This window comes from Oncorhynchus masou, chromosome 9 (assembly GCF_036934945.1).
Source record: "Oncorhynchus masou masou isolate Uvic2021 chromosome 9, UVic_Omas_1.1, whole genome shotgun sequence".
NCBI lineage: Eukaryota > Metazoa > Chordata > Actinopteri > Salmoniformes > Salmonidae > Oncorhynchus > Oncorhynchus masou.
Window position 1 is genome coordinate 57,993,106 of NC_088220.1, and position 22,956 is coordinate 58,016,061.

At 42.8% G+C, this 22,956-nt stretch overlaps 1 protein-coding gene across 3 annotated transcripts in view; it reads right to left on the minus strand.

Moving 5' to 3' along the window:
- The window catches only part of LOC135546324 (pleckstrin homology-like domain family B member 1), a 96,374-nt gene extending 73,775 nt beyond the window's left edge, over nucleotides 1-22,599 (minus strand). The window contains exons 1-3 of one of the 3 annotated variants that reach the window (XM_064974659.1): nucleotides 22,340-22,599; nucleotides 6,342-6,443; nucleotides 1,553-1,676 (exon numbers count right to left, since the gene is read on the minus strand). In XM_064974659.1, the coding sequence (XP_064830731.1) occupies nucleotides 1,553-1,676; nucleotides 6,342-6,401 (184 nt within the window). In that variant the 5' untranslated portion in view covers nucleotides 6,402-6,443; nucleotides 22,340-22,599. Of the gene's footprint in view, nucleotides 1-1,552; nucleotides 1,677-6,341; nucleotides 6,444-18,175; nucleotides 18,589-22,339 lie in introns of those variants that run through there. The other 2 variants (XM_064974660.1, XM_064974658.1) reach the window with 2 other exon arrangements.
- Between the last annotated feature and the right edge of the window lie 357 nt (nucleotides 22,600-22,956).

The window sequence follows — 22,956 nt, forward strand, 5'->3', positions numbered from 1 at the left end:
AAAATGCTGCTGTTTTAAAGTAACTGTGTGGCTACCCAATGAGCATGGGCTACCCAGTATGCACCAGGTCCATTGTTAGCAAGGTTCCGTCGGTCCCATAGTGATGAATGACATTGTTTTGATAGCTACTGTACGTGGCTCAAGATGGCTACATTAGCATCAAATATGGGTAGCTACCGTGAGGGTATGGACTTCTGTTAACGTTACGACATTATGTCCTTGCTAACAATGGACCCTGTGCTAATTGGGTAGCCTGTGATCATGCTACCCAAAGTAATGAACCACTTCCGAGATGGGGGCGAAGGACATTGTGTACCGGTGTCCTAGCTAGCTACTTCCATCGTCGTAATGTTAACAGAAGTTCAAACTCTTGCGGTAGCTACCCATAGTTGATGCAAACGTAGCCACATAGTAATTCGTAACTATGGATCTGACAGAACCCACAATGGACCCAGTGTGTATTGGGTAGCCGCATCTGGCCAGCGAAAATCTTTCTTTTAAAAGTTAATTTTCTGTTAACTCATACCCAAATACTGTTGTTGACTCATCCCATACTCGTATTTGTGTCCAAAGCATAAATTGGCGAAAAAAACACTTCAAAAACCCCACCTCAAACTTGTAACAGACTATTTAAAAAATGCTTGCTATTTCCCCATAGAGGATGATGTCATCCTCCTAAGGAGAAAGAGCAGGCCAATCAGTTGTCTACTCGCATTAATATTTTTGTTGTTGTTGTTGTTGGGGAAAGCCCACACCATTCCAACACAGAATATTGCTTTTTAGCATCATTAATTACCATTTTGCTGGACAACTGATGAAAGGAAGGAAAACTATTTAACTCTGGAAACACTGGACAGTTACATTAAAGGTCGACTTTGGGCAAAAATGCAAAAATAACGGTTTTATTTCCAATTTTTATTTATGACATTTTTTATGTTTTCACCTGGTATGATCAATGCACCATCATATCAGGTAATCAACCTGATCAACCTGTTCTGCCTTCGGGCAATTTCACCGATGGGTTGAGGGGTTATGGTGGGGGCTTTCAGAGTGCTGCCCCTCCCCCTGCTGTCACATGGTTCCGAAATAGAGGTGACAACAGGGTCAGAGCACAGCCTATTTAATCTGGGACTGAGGTGTGTGTGTGTGTGTGTGTGTGTGTGTGTGTGTGTGTGTGTGTGTGTGTGTGTGTGTGTGTGTGTGTGTGTGTGTGTGTGTGTGTGTGTGTGTGTGTGTGTGTGTGTGTGTGTGTGTGTGTGTGTGTGTGTGTGTGTGTGTATAGCCAATAGAGGTTATAGTGGTACTGAAGTGAACACTGCAGGCTGAAGGACGTGCCACTGTCAGTTTTACGCTCCTGGGGCTGATGTGTGAGCATATGCATGTTCCTGTATTATGCGCTCCATTGAGTGTGTGCACGCAAATCCCCACTTTTCAAAAGCACACATGAAAAATCAAAAGAAGTGTAAGAACCAACCAAATGCTCACGCCTCAGAGTAACTAAATTTCTTTACATTTCACTATTGACATTTGGATAGAAGAAATATTAGCTCACCTTCAGGAAGGGGCAGCAGTGTGATGGCCGTACTGAGACGGCCACTGCCCAGACTGACCAGATGGGGACGCTCTGCCTGGACCTTCAGCCCCTTGCCGCTCTCAAACAGATCCAGTGGCGTGCTCTATGAACAGAAAGGTCACAGACTCAATTATCAGAGTATTAACTCCATTTGGCCTCACATGGCAGTCTACAGTGCATTCGGAAAGTATTCAGACCCCTTGACTTTTTCCACATTTTGTTATGTTACAGCCTCATTCTAAAATGGATTAAATGTTTGTTTTTTCTTCAATCTACACACAATAATCCATATTGAAAAAGCACACGCTTGGCACACCTGTATTTAGGGAGTTTCTCCCATTCTTCTCTGCAGATCCACTCAAGCTCTGTCAGGTTGGATGGGGAGCGTCGCTGCACAGCTATTTTCAGGTCTCTCCAGACATGTTCGATCAGGTTCAAGTCTGGGCTCTGGCTGGGCCACTCAAGGACATTCAGAGACTTGTCCCAAAGCCACTTTTGCATTGTCTTGGCTGTGTGCTTAGGGTCATTGTCCTGTTGGAAGGTTCTGCGCGCTCTGGAGCAGGTTTTCATCAAGGATCTCTATTTACTTTGCTCCCTTCATCTTTTTTCTTGATCCTGACTAGTCTCTCAGTCCCTGCCTCTGAAAAACATCCCCACAGCATGATGCTGCCACCACAATGCTCCACCGTAGGGATGGTGCCTGGTTTCCTCCACATGTGACGCTTGGCATTCAGGCCAAATAGTTCAATCTTGGTTTTGTCAGACCAGAGAATCTTGTTTATCATGGTCTGAGAGTCCTTTAGATGCCTTTTGGCATCCGAACGGGCTGTCATGTGCCTTTTACTGAGGAGTGGCTTCCGTCTGGCCACTCAACCATAAAGGCCTGATTGGTGGAGTGCTGCAGAGATGGCTGTCCTTCTGGAAGGTTCTCCCATCTCCACAGAGTAAGTCTGGAGCTCTGTCAGAGTGACAATCGCGTTCTTGGTCAGTTTGCTCAGTTTGGCTGGGCAGCCAGCTCTAGGAAGAATCTTGGTGGTTCCGAACTTTTTCAATTTAAGAATGATGGAGGGCTCTGGGTTCTTGGGGATCTTCAATGCTGCAGACATTTTTTGGTATCCTTCCCCAAATCTTTGCCTCGACACAATCCTGTCTCGGAGCTGTACAGACAATTATTTCGACCTCATGGCTTGGTTTTTGCTGTGACATGCACTGTTAACTGTGGGACTTTATATAGACAGGTGTGTGCCTTTCCAAATCATGTCCAATCAATTGAATTTACCACAGGTGAACTCCAATCAAGTTGTAGAAACATCTCAAGGATGATCGATGTTAACAGGATGCACCTGAGGTCAATTTCGAGTCTCATAGCAAAGGGTCTGAATATTTATGTAAATAATGTACTTCTGGCTTCTATTTTTAATACATTTGCAAAAATGTCTAAAAACCTGTTTTTGCTTTGTCGTTATGGGGTATGGTGTGTTGAAAAGGGAAGGGGTAAAGTTGTATGTTAATGATTGGAAGCAGACTTAATATCATCAAATATTTTGGAAAAGCCAAATGGGATAGAGAATAGACCTTTAGACAACTACCCTCAAGCTACAGTTGGCCTTTTGACTAACCATTAACACACCCTCAGTGGACGGATGCTCCCTTACACTTCAAAAGACAGTCACACAATACATGTTCACTATCCAGGCGAACAGTCAGGACAAAACACGACATTATATGACCATGTTGGCTATTCAGAGTGATCCTTTTCATTATTTATCTATTCATAAGCACAATATGTTTCAACACTGTTTTAGCAGCTACACTGGATCACAGGCCTACATTATGGTTCATTTCATAGCCCAGGGACATCCAGCCTGTATGAATGTATTCTCTGTGTGATGGCATTGCTCTAGCTGGCTGCTGGTGCTGTTTACATATCGCTTTATACAGAGAGAGTGTGAGCTGTGAAGGAGCCTAGTTATGCCCGCAGAGCAAAAACTCCAGCATGGGGTTTTGGGCTTTGGGAGAAGGAGTTGTCATGGTAACAACACTCACTTGAAACCGCTGAAGCACTGAGAGTTGCAATTAAGAGATTACTTCCTGGAAGACATTTCATATGAGCTAAGTTGTGAAGAACCTCTTTGTCATCATCATCATAACATCTCTCTGAATGTGTAGCACACTTGGGGTTTGTATTTCATTTTAGTCCAAATTAATTAATTTGATGCCTAGGCTACTCTAACATTGTACTGCAGAAGACTAGAGGGAATAAAATGGTTGAGCCCAGTTATCATTAGCCCAATGTATGACATGCTACTTTGAGTCTGTTGCATATCCTTGCTGATAATCTTTCTCGTTCACCCGCTTTACAATCAACCCCTGCACACCAAGCAGCAGTATGATAGATCATGAAGTCAGCCTCTCCGTTGGGTGGCCACCAATGGCTGTCCAAATAGGATGATCTACCTTCAATTAGATCGATCAGTTAAAGCTGGGCCCGGGTGAAGAGGATAGGGGTGACAGATGATAATAGTTTTAACGCGTAGGCCAGCTAGCAGTAGTGACCAGATGCAGTAGATGAGGGCCCAGGAGTGCTGTGGGGGATAGCGTAATCACATTTTGGACTAGTAATAGGCCTAATCACCATGCCACCATTTTGTAGTAGGTGACGAAATGTTGAAATCCCACATGGCCTCTTTGTCACTGTCTATTGGCTGTCATCAGGGTGGTGTTCAGTAGGGACAAAACGTTTTGAAACGGAGTGAAACAGATGCTACCTAAACCTGTCCAATAGAAATAACAATTGTCATTATCCATTGCCAATTTGTTTTGCAACAGTGTGCCCTACTGAACACAACCCCCCAAAATCCTCATTAAACCTTACTGAGACGTCTCTGAAAAAAACATCCAAGTGTTTCCTGCTTGATAAGCCAAAGGCCTACTGTAACAAGTTCAATCTCTTCTGTCAGCCTCCCTTTGATATGTTTCACTTTGATGTCTTATGCTGGTTTAGTCATTGTCTCTCTCTGCATGGCAATATAGGTTACTGTATTAGTGGCACCCAGCTGCAGTTTCCTGTGTGCTACTGCTCCCCTGTGGCACTCCAGAGCTCTGAAACTCTGTCTACTGCTTTAAGCCCTGAGCCTATCCTCCTGCCTCCCGTTCCCTCTCTAACTCTCCAGCCCCTCTACCTCTCTCCACTCTCTATGTCTACCTCATCTTTCTCCTACTTCACATTTCTATTACCTTCCTCCCTCCCTGCTCTCTCTCTCCTCTCTCTCACCCTTTCAAACTACAAATTGCAAATTGCATTATGGACCACCTGACTTGATGTACAGCTGATGTAGGACTATATTACCCAGACAGGAAGAAGACATTCAATGTCAGTATCCCTTTAATTACAAACCCAAATTCCTGGCAGTTTGGCAAGCGCTGCCATTTGCTCTCCATGCCCATTATAGCTGTTCAGTTCACCTTTACCTTGATTGGTTGTTTCAATCTGTTTATATCTATAGCAGGGGTTTTCAGGAGCAGACTAGCAGCCCTTTGTGCTATAAAGTTGTAACACACATTAGGAGACTCAGACTTTGATGTCTACGTTTAAAAAACAGTGATCTGTAGCTACACTGCATCATATCACACCTGGATTCAAATACTATTAGCAGTACTTGACTTGGGCAGGAGCTCACTGGAACTGAGTACCTCCACCTAAAATGTTCTTCTTCTTGAGTTACTGCACCTTCTTTAAAATATTAGCTCAAATTTTTTGAGAAGTTCCTGCACCTAAATATAAATGGTACCAGGACCAAAAATAAGTAGCACCACCTATTTCAGTCCAAGTCCAAGTCACTGACTATTTTACATCGTTCAAATTCCTTAAGCGTTTGCTTTAGCCTGCCTGGAGTGCCAGATGGGTGGAGTTTGCACTTTTCGACTATTCTATTGGTTCCATTGCGCCAGGCAAGTTCAATCAAGCACAGCTCAATTATTTTAAAATGATTTAAAATAGTATTTGAACCCAGGTTTCAGCAACACAGAGCCATACCAAACCCAGGTGGCTACAGAGGCAGCTTGTTACAGACTCATTGTTCTCTTATCTAGATAGTCTTCAGGGAGCCTTGACATGTCACGCCAGAAGAGAGGAGAAAATGCCGTGGGTATGGTTTGACATTGGAAAAATGTAACAAAATTACACATCACAATGACGGCCAGGACTTTGTTTCCAACGTTGCTTGCCAAGTTTATAGCATTGCTCACACAATGGCCTCACAGTCCCCCTCCCCATTAAGAGAACACTCATCACAGAGTGGTAGTGAAGGGCAGGCTGTGGTTAGAGAGATGAGACTGCAGAATACACACATATACACACACACACACACACACACACACGCGTGAAAAACCCAGCAGTGTTGCAGTACTTGGCACAAACCGGTGTGCATGGCACCTACTACCATACCTCATTCAAAGGCACTAACATCTTTTGTCTTGACCATTCATCCCCTGAATGGCACCCATACACAATCCATGTCTCAGTTGTCTAAACGCTTAAAAATTCTTTAACCTGTCCCCTCACATGATTTAAGTGGATTTATCAAGTGAAATCAGTAAGGTATCATAGCTTTCACCTGGATTCACCTGGTCAGGCTATGTCATGGAAAGAGCAGGTGTTTTTAACGCTTTGTACACTCAGTGCATACACACACACACACACACACACACACACACACACACACACACACACACACACACACACACACACACACACACACACACACACCTGTAACACTTGATGGGTTTGCCGTCCACACTCAGGCAGGTTCCTGTTCAGACTGTCCATATCTACTGCGTTGTCAATCACCCCCTCTGACACATGAGGATCCTATGGAACAAAACACAACACACCTGTGAGAGGAACATCTAACACACAGAGATGGAAGGATTCTGAAGAATTCAAAGGCCTTCTGCCGTTACTGAGTCCTGCTGTTTACAAAAGGCAACATGAATCATACTTTTTAATCTACTTTTTGTGTCTCTGTCTTTCGTCTCGTCTTATGTGGCGTTTATACTGTACATGCATGGTCATTCACATGGGTCTATACATTACAGGTGAAAGAGAATGGTCCAGAATGCTTAACTAGCCATGGCCAAAGGGACTGTGAAACGTCAGACCTTACAAGTGATCAATGAGTACTCTCAGAGAAAGGCAGACCCTGCTGATTGGGATTCTCCCTTCAGTCCCTCTCAGTCAGGATGAGTCAGTAATGTGATTCATTTGATGAGAATACACCACACACAAGGAGACAGTGTACAGATTCTGCTGATATCCTCTATTACCTCACTTTGCCAACAGACAGAGACACAGGGTGATCTCCCCTGAGACCTGACACAGGAATGCATTGCAGACTTCTTTCGTCTGTCTGTCTGCCCTCCCCTTAGTCTCTACCGCACCCATCCCTCTCCCCCACTCCCCTTATCCCACAAATTCCTTCTCTCTTATTCATTTCTTTTTGGCTTTTCCACCGAGTCAGCCCAGAACAGATTGCTGTACATACTTTTCCAAGTCTGTATTTGTACGTGTCATAAATGACCAGATTTGAGAGTGAGCGTATGTGAGACTAAGAAAATACTTATGCACCCATTGTGGGCAAATTAAGTCGAGAAAACCACAAGTAAGGTTGTCCAACACAAAATTATAGTCATCTTTGTACATTTGAGTGCCTCGGACGGAAGTGTTCTCAGAGTAATTAGCATCCCTAAAATGATGTGCAGGGTGTGGAAGAATTTGACTGGCCTGTACAGAGCCCTGACCTCAACCCCATCAAACACCTTCTGGATGAATTGGAACGCAGACTGCGAGCCAAACTTAATCGCCCAACATCAGTGCCCGATCTCACTAATGCTCTTGTAGCTGAATGGAAGCAAGTCCCTGCAGCAATGTTCCAACATCTAGTGGAAAGCCTTCAAAGAAGAGTGGAGGCTGTTTTAGCAGCAAAGGGGGGGACCAACCCATATTAATGCCCATGATTTTGTAAAGAGATGTTCGACGAGCAGGTGTCCACATAGTGTATGTTTCTGATGTATCCCAATCCACAACATAGATTCGAATGTTCTTTATCATCAAGTTTATCCTGTTCACGTGATAGAACTCTGCCAAAAAATTCACAGAAATGTCTGACATTACCTATAGAAATGGCAAAAATGAATATGTCAACAAACAGTTTAAAAAAACACTATGATCAGAACAAAACACTTCAATCAAAGTTATATTTCACATGACAATACCTACTAAGAAAATACTGTGTGTGTGAGAGACCGAGTAACCTCATGATGTAGCCATCACATCCCTTGTCATATCTTACAGTGCAGTTGTAGGGCTCTCCGGTAATTACCTTTCACCAGTTGTCCAGCAATTATACGGCCTCCATTGCGAAAAGATTCTTACTCTCGACTACAGAGTGAGCAAATTAGAGCTTCCTTCAAAGCTGCTACAGTACCTGCTACTTGCCAGCTGCTATACCTATTGTTGAGGTATCATCTACCTCAACAATCACCCTTGATTCGTTACATGCTCCCATTCACTGCACGGACCTGTCTGTCCTTGCTACGCTGAACTAAGCCCACATTCTTGCCTGGAAGCCACAAGCCCTGATAACAGAAAGAGAGAAGGACAGAGACAAAAATATAACCTTTAGAGTGATTATACGGTATTATTAACACTATTAGGGAAATATAAACATGCAATAACTCAGAGTGTAACTCCATGAAGGCAATGTAGGTCATCTGGAGAGCTGGATAAAGAACATACAATAGGCCATCATCGAACTCTGTCTAATCCAATATACAGTGGGGCAAAAAAGTATTTAGTCAGCCACCAATTGTGCAAGTTCTCCCACTTAAAAAGATGAGAGAGGCCTGTAATTTTCATCATAGGTACACTTCAACTATGACAGACAAAATGAGAAAAAAAATCCAGAAAATCACATTGTAGGATGTTTTATGAATTTATTTGCAAATCCAACCACCTGCCATCACATTCATCAAAGCCTCATCTCTCTCTCTCTCTCTCTCTCTCTCTCTCTCTCTCTCTCTCTCTCTCTCTCAAAATTGCCTTTTCTCTAAAGATGCTCTCTACAGAACCAGCCCACTGCTAACTACACACACACAGATTAAAGGAGAAACAATGCAAAGCATGGCACTTTTCTTTATTTCAAACTGGAGTGGCTGCTATAAAGGCAGGCATTGTGTTCTATCGAGCATGCATGGATCTATCCCTCACACATGAAGGAATCTTTTTTGATGGGGATATGGGAGGGAAGCCATCGAGTTGAATAGCAGAAATGTTGGAGGGAGGGAGGGAGCTTGTGGCTTGCTGAAGGCATGCGAGTATGGGCAACAGCGGGGCATATTGTTTCCAAACCCGAAGTCCCACGACTGTCCCAGGAGACAAACAAATCTGTCACTCAAACACGTTGATGACAATCTGGGAGAATTGTGGAATTTGTGAATTTCTTCCCTATTTTCTTCCCCTAGTCAAGACAGAGAAACTCCTAAACATCAGCTGTAGTGTAGAACAAACTTCCTCGACACAACAACAAGATATTACCTCCGTAGACATCCTATGGTAGCTTATGTAAAAATATAATCTCACTACTGTCCAAACATACCATTTGGAGGTTTCATCATGCATATGAAAACACATGGGATAGTATTCTCCACAGATTATCAAACCATGGGCATGAATTTCCAATGAAGAGATGCTTTGTACGCTTCCAAAATGCGGATGCGTCGGAAATAAATAGCAATTAGAATAGAAATGAATAGTCTCGTATGGAGTAAGGAAATTATTGGCTGCATGTTCCTTCCTACCCAGAGGATTACTCAACACTGGCATTAGAACTGAGGTGGGCTGGAGAGAGAAAGAGAGACAAAAAGACACACACACAAATACCCTGGTGAACAATCCAGCAATTATCTTACAAATGCATCCTACTCCTTGTAGTTTATGGTTCTTGTCATAAAATATTCACTGTCTCCATAAAATGTAAGCACTCTCTCCCTGATGTGTTTCTCACCCGGAGATGTTTCACTCTGAGAAAACATCTGGGCAATCATCTGTTCTAATATTCACACTAGCATACTACCTAGAATGAAGCAATGTATTGGGCACATATTCTAGCTAAGTGGTATGTTAGTATGGACACTGGAACGCCAACATGTCAGGGAACAGGGTAGAGAGGGGAGAACAGTAGTTCTAGTAGTAGGCACCATGTACAGCCTACTATAGGAAACCAAGTGGCTGCACATAAATACTTGGCATTTCAGGGAACATATATTTATGGTGACAATTGTACTCTGCAATGTCCCTTGGCGCTTCACGACTGGATGTGGCTGGAGCCAAACAGCACCTTCTGTTTTTAGAGCGAGGCCACAGAAATGTAGCAAACTACCATGGGAAGAGTTTCAGCATGTATCTTTTAGGCAGCCTTTACCAGATACCTTAAATCAGATGATATAAAGAAGATTCACTTGCACGATATCCACACTGCAAGGATATGCCTACAACAATACAATTCAAGAAGGCACAGGTTAAAAATGTCGTCCCCCATGAATGATGCAGCGCCCTCCGTGGGCCAATCAGTGATCTCTATGGAAAGACGAATCATTCGCCAAAGTTTTGTCTGAGATATCGAGTGGGTTAGCTAGACTCATATCCCGAGCATGTGTGCCAAATTTCATCACTCCGAGTCAAACAGATCAAGAGATATAAACGTCTGCCTGTTATAGCTCCACTGTGGGGTCGATATGAATGTTCTTGCATATGTTGAGTCTTGACATTGTTTGCAACATGTGTACCAATTGTGGTTACAATACGAATATACTTGACTGATTTATATGCATTTATGTGCGATACCACGCCCATGTGAATGTTCATTGGTCAATAGCGGGGTTAGGGGCATGACCTTTAAAAGTTTGCAGTTTCAATCGCCATCTGGACAATCAGTGTATTTCTGTAAACGCCAGATCTCTATGGCAAGACGCATCATTCACCCAAGTTTAGTCAAAGTCAGGCCAGTGCTGTCTGACATATTGCGTGTGATGAACATATGCACTTACTAACACGTGGAGACAGAGCCACAGGCCCCTCCCCAATTTCATTGTGGGGGACAGTTAAGTTAAGAAGTTGCAATAGTCTACGTACCGAGGGGCTAGGTTCAGTCTGTTATATCCAGTATAATTCTTCTGTCTTATCTGGTGTCCTGTGTGGATCTGAGTATGCTCCCAAATATTCTCTCTCTCTCCCTCCCCTCCCAGATGGATCTGAGCCCTAGGACCATGCCTCAGGACTACCTGGCCTGCTGATTCCTGGCTGGACCCAGTCCACCTGGTCATGCTCCAATTTCAACTGTTCTGCCTGTGGCTATGGTGTCACGACTTCTACCGAAGTTGGTTCCTCTCCTTGTTCGGATGGTGTTCGGCGGTCGACATCACCGGTCTTCTAGCCATCGCCGATCCATTTTTCATGTTCCATTTGTTTTGTCTTGTTTTCACACTCACCTGGTTTCAATTCCCAAATTACATGTTGTATATGTTCCATCTGTTTCCCCCATGTCCTTGTCGGGAATTGTTTATTGTAAGTACCTGTGCATTGTGTACCAAGGGTACAATAACCAAGGGTCAAAAATAACCATACATTGAACAATAACAATAATCATACAGTAGAGGACATGTGCAGGTTGATTGGTCTGTCAGACACTGTCCCTCATCTTATGGCAGGCAGTAATGTAGTGTGCTGCCAACCCACAACTCTCTGCGTCCATCCCCAACAGAATGGGTAGTGTCACGTTCTGACCTTTATTTCCTTTGTTTTGTATTCATTATTTAGTATGGTCAGGGCGTGAGTTGGGGTGGGCAGTCTATGTTCGATTTTCTATGATTTGGGGATTTCTATGTTTCGGCCTAGTATGGTTCTCAATCAGAGGCAGGTGTCATTAGTTGTCTCTGATTGAGAAACATACTTAGGTAGCCTGGGTTGCACTGTTTGTTTGTGGGTGATTGTCTATGTTGATTGCGTGTTTCAGCACAGTTCTCATTAGCGTCAGGGTTGTTATTTCGTTTATTGTTTTTGTATAGTGTTTCAGTGTATTCTTTATTAAAATTCATGATGAACACATACCACGCCGCATTTTGGTCCTCCGATCCTTCTCGCCTCTCCTCTTCAGATGAAGAGGAGGACGACCATGACAGGTAGCCTACTCTCATCAGAGAGGTCTTTGAAACCTTGAATAAGGGTTTCAAATTTGGGGAAATGACAGTCTCTAATTGTTTTATATTTTTTACATTTTATAAGGAAAATGCAGCTCTGTCTCAGGTTCTGCTTCTGTGCAGTGGTTGCACAGCCTTTCCTCTACAGGGAGCCAGGTTTTCCTGTGTCTACCCTTCTCAATGGCAAGGCTGTGCTCACAGAGCTTGTACTTGGTCAAGGTTTTTCTAAGGTTTTGATCAGTAACCATGCTCAAATAGTTTGCCATGGTGTACTGTCAAATTAGGGCCAGATAGCACTGCATTTAGCTTGTGTTTCCCAATAAGCAATGTCGTTTTGATTGTATTGTAATTTGTTTAATTCTGATTGATTGGATGTTCTGGTCCTGGGGCTTCAGTGTGTTAGTAGAACAGGTTTGTGAACTCAGGACCAGCTGGATGAGGGGACTTTTTCTTTGTTCAGCTCTTGGCATTGCGGGGTTTGGTAATGATATGAGAGGGGGTCATTGTATTTTAGATGTTTCCAAAACTTAATTGCTATTTTTTTGAGTTTTTATTATTAGTGGATATTGGCCTAATTCTGCCCTGCATGCATTGTTTGTAGTTTTCCTCTGGACATGTAGGAGAATCTTACAGAACTCTGCATGCAGGGTTTCAATGTGGTGTTTGTCTTATTTGGTTAAATATTTTTTTGCAAGTGGACTCTACACCTCGCTGCCATAAAGTGCAATTGGTTTAATTTGAATTAGTTTTTTTAATGGCGTAGAATGCCCTTCGTGCTTTCTCTCTATTCATTCACTGTCTCATCAATCTGAGCCTCATTAAGGTGTCCAGAGCTTATTTTTAAACCTAAGTAATTGTAGTGTGTGCAGTACTCTATATATTTTGTACCAAATGAGAACTTTGGTCTAATTCCCTGAGATCTGAATCTTCTCTGGAAAATCAATATTTTAGTCTTTTTGTGGTTTACTGGTCTGGCAGTACTGCTCTAGCAGGTCCAGGCTCTGCTGTAGGCCATGTGCTGTGGGTGACAGCAGGCATAGGTCATCTGCGAAAAGTAGGCATTTAACCTCTGAATTGTGGAGACTAACACCAGGGGCTGAGGATTTTTTTAGAATAGTGGCCAATTCGTTGAAGTAAACATTGAAGAGTGCAGGGCTCAGATTGCAACCCTGGCGAAGACCCCACCCCTGGTTAAAGAATTCTGTTATTTTCTTGCCAATTTTAAAACTGCACATATTGCCAGTATACATTGATTTAATTGTTGTTGTCATATGTTTTACCCCCTACACCACTTTCAATAACTTTGTAGAACAGTCCTGTATGCCAAATAGAATCAAATGCTATTTGGAAGTCGATAAAGCAAGCACATATTTTGGTATTATTTTGGTGGACATGTTTATCTATCAAGGGTGTGTAGGTGTAATATGATCAGTCGTGCGATGTTTTGGTATAAATCCAATTTGGCTTTTACTGAAGACATTGTGCTTATTAAGGAAGTTTAGAACTCTTACATTTATAATACTACAGAAAACCTTCCCCAGTTTACTGTTCACACAAATGCCTCTTTATTTGTTAGGGTCAAATTTGTCTCCGTTGTTAAAGATTGGGGCTATGAGTCCTTGATTCCAGATGTCAGGGAAATGACCTACACGCACGATCAAATTAAACAGTTTTAATATAACCAATACAATTTTTTGCACTAGTGAGTTTGAGCATCTCATTTAGGATGCCATCAGGTCTGCATGCTTTTTTAAATTTGAGAGCCTGAATTTTCTTATGGAGCTCCTGGTCAGTAATTGGGGAGTCCAATGGATTTTGATTGTCCTTTATGGCTTTTTCTAATCCATTAAAATTCTCATGAATTTGGCATTGTTCTGCGTTTGTGTCAATTTGAACGGTGTTGTAGAGTGTTTTAAAATGGGTTGTCCATATGTCACCATGTTGTATTGCTAATTCCTCTTGTTTCGCTTTATTTAATTTTTTTCCAATTTTGCCAGAATGTGTTTGTTTATAGACTCCTCAATTAGTGTCAGCTGCCTGCTGTTGTACTGTGCTTTTTTGGTTCTGAGTGTACGTTTATAGAGTTTTAAAGTCTCACAGTAATGAAGGCGTAATTCACCATTATTTGGGTCTCTGTGCTTTTGGTTGGATAGTGTTCTATGTTTTTTCCTGAGAATTTTACAATCTGCATCAAACCAGTTGTCATCTGTGGTCTTTTTTGTTTAGTTTTTTTATCAATTTCAATTGTGCTTCTTTTGCCATTTTCCTGAATATATAGTTGATGTTTTTACTGCTAGATTGATGCCTTCTTCACTGTGAGTGAATGTGCTGTCCAGAAAGTTATACATTTAACATTTAAGTCATTTAGCAGACGCTCTTATCCAGAGCGACTTACAAATTGGTGAATTCACCTTCTGACATCAGTGGAACAGCCACTTTACAATAGTGCATCTAAATCATTTAAGGGGGGGGTGAGAAGGATTACTTTATCCTATCCTAGGTATTCCTTGAAGAGGTGGGGTTTCAGGTGTCTCCGGAAGGTGGTGATTGACTCCGCTGTCCTGGCGTCGTGAGGGAGTTTGTTCCACCATTGGGGGGCCAGAGCCGCGAACAGTTTTGACTGGGCTGAGCGGGAACTGTGCTTCCTCAGTGGTAGGGAGGCGAGCAGGCCAGAGGTGGATGAACGCAGTGCCCTTGTTTGGGTGTAGGGCCTGATCAGAGCCTGGAGGTACTGCGGTGCCGTTCCCCTCACAGCTCCGTAGGCATGCACCGTTATCTAAGAGTGTTTGGATATTTTGGTTCCAGGTTGCTTTCTGGTATTCTTCTGTGCTGTTTTGGGCCCATCTGCATGAATGTCTGATGTTGTACAGCTTACTGGGCTGTGAATGTGTGGTTGTTTCCATGTCTGTCTTTTGAGGATCAACGTAATTTGGCTGTGATCAGACAGAGGTGGCAGTCAATGAGCTGAGACAGAAAGGGTCAATGTCTGTAATCATATAGTCTACTGTACTGTGGCCAAGAGGTGAGCAATAGGTGAATCTCCCCAAAGAGTCTCCCGTAACCTACCATTGACAAAGTACAGACCCAGGCTTCGACAGAGCTGCAACAGATCCCTTCCATTTTTGCAAAACGCAGCCTCATATGATGTCAAATGCATCATACCGGTTGTTTTCCTTTAATGCAAATAGTTTCATTGATAATGGCAATCTGATTGTCATTGTTTCCATCTGGGTCATGTTCAGTAGGACACACAGGTTTTATTGGACAAACTCAGATAAGTACCTCTCCATTTCAAAACGTCAAAACATTTGTACCTGGGACAGGCAGGAGGGGTATATGTCCTAATATGTACACTGTACAGGAGGCCAAACAGTGAGCAGCATCAAAGGCTTCCCTCTCTACTCTTCTTCTCTTTAACACCAGTGAGATAAATGACTGTTTATTATAGGCCACACAGAACTAAGGGAATCTGCAATAGGCAGGGTACAATGACAGTCAGGGTCAGTGGCTGAGGTTGGTCAGTCTAACCTAGTAACAAAGAGAATGAGAAACAGTACATTTAATTTGTCTAAACTGAGATTATCTACTTAACTAGATAACTGGCCCCACAAGTTTGGATTTATTTAGAATTTTCACAATTTATTGTAAAAACCATTCAAAGCTTTCAAATCATAACAGAAATCTAAGAATAGATTCATGAACAGCATTGGTAAATGGGATACAACCAATGGATGTGGCCTTTCAGACAGAATAAAAGGTTTCCACTTTTGTTTTTGCATATGACTAAGAGTTGTCTTTGGCCATTTGTTATGTGAGCCAATGCACAGTATTTAACTCAAGTTATGGTTGACATGTATATCCATATAACATAAGCAAAAGCACCTATGAAAAGTTATTGTCTGATTTTAAAATAAGGTTGAAGAAAATAGGACATGAGAAAGTCAATAGATGGACGTGTTGTGTGAACTGTGAACCATATAAGAGACTGCATCTCTTCATGGAAGGATCCCGGAAAGACAGAGTGACAGCAAGAGGAAAAAGATGACAAACAAAGAAGGACAGCTCGAAGAGGTTGACCACAACGTTTCTGAGTGTCACTATATGTGGACATCCTGTGTGGCCGACAGAGGAAGCATTTCCTGTAGGGCCGAGGCCAAGGCCAGGGTCCGATAGTGGCCTCTGTCACTTTCATATAAGGAACAGAAGGATATAAGGGACAGCACAAGGATCTCCATGTGTAGTTCGGGAAACCCGTCCAAGAGATCAGGATGCAACAGACTAAAATACAAACGGGACTTTTAACATTTACTGACAACAGATGCAGATGTTTTAAACATTAAATTAGCGATTTGATATGTACAATGATCTCTCAACTAAATGGTCATTTACGCTCCTGATGCCAAGTTATATGTTACAAGTGCAACTATTTCTAATTTACAATGAATCATTCAGTAGGAATAATAGGAGTGTCAAACCAATCGACAACACGTTCCGCAAGCAGCAAAAATATAAACACGGGTCAAAATGAAGATAAAGCAATGATATCAGTATCGACATGCTCTGCATTGCCTGGAAGAGTTTGTCATTCCTTCCTCAGCTGATGGTTTGCTCTAAACACACAGGCTCAGGGCCCTGGCCCAGAGCTATCCGTTTTGGACCCCAGCCACTCTCTGCTGCAGGCTAAACACACCACCTGCTCCACCGTGGAGAACAGCAGAGCTACAGAACCTCGGCTCACAGATCATCATACCCTTTTTGAAAGCCGTTGAAGGTATGACGCTTTATTTAATGACAGCATACATGTGTCATGCTTTAGAACGTATTTATACATTTTCAGTTGATTTAAAATGGCCACTAGTCAGTTAATTGTGATCATTATGAGATGATAAGACTGTATAATGGGTCTTACATTCTTATGACAAGCCTCTTCATAATACTTGTTGGTCATTACGATATGGGTGACTACATGTTATGCTGTGTGACTGATTCCTCACCACTGCACTGACATCACTGAACAACTCATACCAGCAAATACTGGAACTACAGTGATGTAGCTCAGTGGATAGAAGAGGAACGCTATAATTATCGGATTAACGTTTCCATACAAAAATATGTCCTTCACATGCAGAACACAAAGCGCTATCTAATACATGCACGGCCAGCAAGGCAAGCTTGACTAAAACTAAACCCCTGGCTTAGATGCCAGGTCAACCGTTAGGGAGTGAGTCATTCTTTCTCCGGCTCCGATATTTCCTTACTGCCATTAGGGGAAAGGATAGGGCAGGGGGAGTTTGAGAGTTAGAGTGGTACCATGGTACTCCAAATGCGGGTCATTGCTCAAAAGTTCCGTTGACTTTGGCTGTTTGTTTCCCAAAGACACAGAGCTCTACAGGAATTCCTGTGCTGGTCGGCACAAAAAGCTATTTTCAATGTCCATAGTCCCCCAGAGGAGAGAGGGAATGGACTAGGCTACTGGACCGTCCACCACTCCACTAGGTTACAGGGCCCAGCCGTCCCACACTGTTGTCCCACCACACATGCTGATACAGACAACACATGGCCAGGGAAACCTCCAGGGAATTATTGGACAATGTGTGTGAGAACAGAGCTGACCGACAGCCTTTGGGAAACAGATATCCTAGCCACATGATGTAAAGAGAGAGTGAGGGGAAACCATGTTGATTAGTATACATATCTGGTCTCCAAATGTAAAATTTCTACTTTCCATTTCCACAGTCCAACTGTTATTGCAAAAAAAAATAATGTTTTAATGAATTATTTTTTAAACCATTTTTATTTTTCTCCCCAATTTTGGTCTTGTCTCATCGCTGCAACTCCCCAACGGGCTTGGGAGGCAAAGGTAGAGTCGTGCATTCTCCGAACCATGACCTGCCAAACTGCGCTTTTTAGCACCAGCCAGCTTAACCCAGCCGCACCAATGGATCGGAGGAAACATTGTTCAAGTGACAGAGATCCACCTGTAAGCACCCGGCCCGCCATACACAAACTCTCCCCTAACCCGGACAACGCTGGGCCAATTGTGTGCTGCCCTATGGGACTCCCAATCACAGCCGGTTGTGAAACAGCCTGGGATCGAACTCAGATCTGTAATGACGCCTCTAGCACTGTGATGCAGTGCCTTACACCACTGCACCACTCGGGAGGCCCCCAACTCTTTTTGTTATACAATGAGAAATAATATGACAAACCGTTACACTATTTTAATCAAAGCTTTTGAGCATGTTTTACAACATGCCAACTATGAATCTCACTAAAGAATCCAATTCTTTCTTAACTCATTTATCCACCTGTACATTTCCATGTTTACAACTCTATGCTCCCTCTTACCTTTGGTACAACCTGGATTTTAGTATGGAGCTTTCACGCCAGGAGTACTCTGACCCCAATGTTAGCTGGACAGAGATAATGCTCCATCTCTCAGGTCAGTGTCCTCAGCTGGTCAGTGGGCAGAAACACCGGTGCCATGGCTTTCTGGATCCTCAGAACAGGCTGTCCCAGGACTTGCTCAGTGTACACAGAGTTCCTCCTTCTTCAACTGAAAATTCTCAAAATTGAAACGACAGCAGGCAAATGCAGCACTTCTCTCTCGCTCTCTCTCTAAGTGAGTCAAAAGTCTGTAACTCCATACCAGCCAGGTGACGTTTGGCTGGAGTCACAACTGCTGCCAAACTCTTTGGTACCAGGCTGTGCCTCTCCAACAGTATTTTGACTGACGTATTGGTCTATTCATTAATCTTGCAGTCCCTCTTAAGAAATAAAAACAGACAAAGAGGAGCGGCGAGCCAGGAATTTGAATGTGGTGTTGCCAGAATAAGCTGAGTAACAAGTGCACAAGGCCCTGTGTGTCAGTGCAACAAAACAGCAGCTACCCTCCCTCCTTTTTGGAATTGAAAGGCAGCCCTTTCACACAGTATGCTGCTTGTCAAGAGTGTCACAGACCCACCCTGCCCTCTCTCCCTTTGACTCTCACTTTGTCCTCCTCATCATCAAGTGGCAAATGTCAGTCAGTTACAAGAGAGAGGTCTTCACAAATTAGTTCAGGAACCCAGTCTGGTCTATAAAGGAAAAAGGGAAAAGTGTTGGTTGTTGTTGTTGCTAAGGACAGCACTATGAGAAGACTGAGTAACAAGGAAGAGGTGGAAGCAGGGTGGGGGGAGGAAACGACAGTGTGGGATATATCCCTTTGAGTAATGGAAACTGCTCCTCTGGATGGACGGACAGCCATCCTCTTCTCCCCCCTCCACGACATTCAAGAATCTCCTTCCCAAAACAACTCTATTTCTGTAAGGTTGTGCTTTTCCCTTCTCAGTCAAGCATGTGTTCTTGAACGTAGCCCTGTTTCTTTGTGTTCTGGAACGTAGCCCTGTCTTTCACTTTTGTTCATTGATTTCACCTGTGTTTGTTTCTCACCTGGTCTCATCAGCTCTCTATTTAGTTCAGTTCTATCTGTTTGTATGTTTGTGAGGTATTGTTTGTTTTTGACTGCCTATCTGTGTTTGACCATTGCCTGCCTGCGACCACGATTCCTGCCTTCTGCGAAGGCTTAATAGACATCTGCCGTGCTCTGCGGGTGAATCTACTCCTTTTTCTCCTACTCCTATTCATTGCAATTTTGAATTGTTCATGTTCAGACAACATGCAAAGTGAAATCACAGATTCCAACCTGGTGAATATGAATGGAAAGCCTGCAATATATCATAGTACTCTAGCTCTTGTTTTGGACAAGCATCTTGTGTTCATATGTAGTCAAATGATGTGGCCTATAATGAGACATTTTCCAGACAAATAGCCAGAGAGAGAGTGGTTTCCTTGGACAAAGTGAAAACAGGTTCAATGTTCAACTGTGTTAAATGTTACCAGTGACTTACATCTCGTTTGGACCGCCAACCATGTGTCACCGTGACAACACATCTGGAAAACACCCCAATGATCAGTCTGGCGTGTTCTCAGATATTGCACCAGTAATAATGATTATCAGCTAATGTTGGGTTTCAACTACCACCAAAGAAATCTATGAATGCTAATATGGTTAGCAGACGCTTTTATCTAAAGTAACTTATATAACTGTCAATTTTGACAGTGTGTGTGTATATCTGGACCAAGAAGGAATGGAACCCACAACCCTGGTGTTGCTAGCCCCTTCCTCTACCCCTCTGAGTCATTGGAACCACAAATTCAAAGATATCATTATGAAGACTTATGATCAGCTCACTTCCCAAGTCCTTGCAAACAGGAAATAACTGACTATGAAATAGAAAAAAAAGATTTTAAAGGATGATTCAGTCTGACACTGATTATGTCTTTGTTTTGGATGAAGGGCTTTGCCTCGAGGTGAGGAAAAAAGACTAAGACTGAGGAAAGGAAATCACATGAGGAAAGACCTTCATCCAGTCTGCAGTATCTATAAGGATGGATATCGCCTGGTAGTGTGTGAAGCTCAGATGTTGCAGCTGTTGGAAAGGCCTGAAGTCCCCGGAACACACAGCTGTTTATAACAACAACACTCTCCCACAGACAGGTATCCTCACAGCTTGGGAAACTCCTCATTAGATAAAAGGAAGACAAATCTACTATACTGAACAAAAATATAAACGCAACATGTAAAGTGTTGGTCCCATGTGCAGATATTTCACACAACACAATGCCACCGATGTTCGTAGAGCCATTGAAGAGGAGTGGGAAAACGTTCCACAGCCCACAATCAACAGCCGTATCAACTCTATGCGAAGGAGACGTGTTGCGCTGCATGAGGCAAATGGGGTCACACCAGATACTGACTTTTTTTTAAATCCATGCCTCTACCTTTTTTTTAATGGTATCTATGACCAATAGATGCATATCTGTATTCCCAGTCATGTGAAATCCATAGATTAGGGGCTAATGAATTTATTTCAATTGACTGTAACTCAGTAAAATCTTTGTAAAATGATGCATGTTGTGTTTATATTTTTGTTCAGTGTATATGACAGCTAGTGCTCTATTGTATACAATATATAAGATATATCTGTCAAAAATAACCTATTTCATCTTGTTTATATACTTCCCATTTCATGTTTATTTAAGAGACAGTGAAGAAAGACATGGAAGTAAGGAGGAGAAAGTGTGTTACTGTGTTAGAAGGGCATTGGCCAGATTTGACCTCACACCAGCATACATATGCCCTGAAGCAAGCATCATTAACCGCTTGAGCACACCAGAGTAGACCACTTATTTCTGTTCTGTCAATACTGTGCATTTCTCTAATGGTGTAAAGGGGACCATGCATCTTATTAGACCATTATGTAGTATCAAAAAGGTTATTCCCATGAAACTCTTGAGTGTATGATCCCATTCAAGGTAGCCAGCAGCAGTAATTAACAGGCCGGTGCACAGTACCCACAGCAGAAGTGGGACTGGTGGAACAACACAGTAACATTTGACACAGTACAGAGGACACACTGAAAGACTGGCTGGGTGATTACAACATGGCCCTGATTTCTGTGAGAACAGAACAGAACAAGCTTTCATAACAAAGGAGTTATTATTGCAGTTTAAGTCTGTTTCTAGGGAACATTTCTCTCTGCTAGGCCCCCAAAACGTGTCTGACCCACTGCAAAACCACTCTCTCACTCCCTCCCTCTCTCTATTTCTCTCAATAGCATCCACTGTTTAAGGAGTGGGAAGAAGCAGGGACTAAACGTGGCAATGAATGTTGCCTCTGTAACGGGTCTGTGCCTTCTCTCTCTCTCTCTCTCTCTCTCTCTCCCTGTCCCTGTCTCCCTTTCTCTCTCCATCTCCCTCTATCCTCCTCTCCTTCTCCCCACTCTGAAAAGAGAAGCTGCAAAGAGACTATGAGAAAACAGTTAGAAGAGGCAGAGGTACACAGACATGATCATTGTCTGTTGGTCTCCATCGTAGCCAGCTAGCAAAGCATTACCTAGTTAATCTGCCCTGTAGATCTCAGCTTCCAATGTGCAGACTCAGGGGAGGACAACCCAGGCTTGTATTGTGTCTGTCTGGGGCTCTGATAAACCAAGGCCAGTCAGAGGACCCACTCCTGGAGGTTGGCATTGACACAAACAACCAGATGGGTTCCAAATAAGGAATAATGATATCCAACCAAGAGTGACTATACAAATTCCCCCACGATCTCTATGAATTATATAACATTTTGTTATAGATTTAGTTAAGTTTGTTTAAACCCTTTACAATTCAACAATAAAGTATCCCAAAATAAACAAGAATATGATCCACTAATTTGTTCATTCATTCATGATTCTCCTTCTTTTAAACCAGAAACAGCAAATAAAGAATAAACTATATTGAATAACATGCCAATAGATCAACTCTCGTCAAGGGACCTTTAGAACAATGACAGATCTACACATGCAGCCAACACAAAGTGAGTAACGTGTCTCACCTGGAGTCTTTCAGACAATGCTACTCTCCCAGCTGATTGTCATTCTGACAAAGTCAACCCTTCTAACAAAGCATAATGGAAGTTTACTTTACCTGAGGGTAAGTTTCCAGTAACAACAAGAGAAAAATGGCAGGACTGTGCGCAAACACAGCTTGTCAGAAAGAGGGCACCACTGTCAGTCTTCTTCACGTACAGCAAAACCCAAATAAAAAAGCCTGGATGGAATCCAAAAGGGGGAGAGCGAGAGGTGCAGCAGGAGGTTTGTTTTGCGGTCAGTCGCTCCGATGTTTGAGAGGCTCTCCCTGTCCTAAACACACTCTCTCACATCACACTGTCATGACAAAAAGAGTGACAAAGCAATGTGTCCTGTGCTATGCTCTGCTGACATGGTCTGCCCCCCCCCCCCCTCTATCTCTCTCATTCTCCCTCCCTCCGTTTTCCTGTGCTGTCAACCACTCCTAGCAGGACACAAGGCAGTCATTCTTCTGGCTAAAGAAATCCTTACTTGTTCTCACAAAGCAGAAACAGAAACAAGTTCACCTTGAGTCACTGGCATATTTTGGAGGAGGTTGAAATTATTAAAACCATTAGATAGATGCATGCACTCTTCACTGAAACAGCCCCAAAGACGCATCCAATTAGTTATTTTGACCTACTGTGTTCCTGCATTTTAATACCAGATATCTCACTTCTTCAACATAAAATAAAT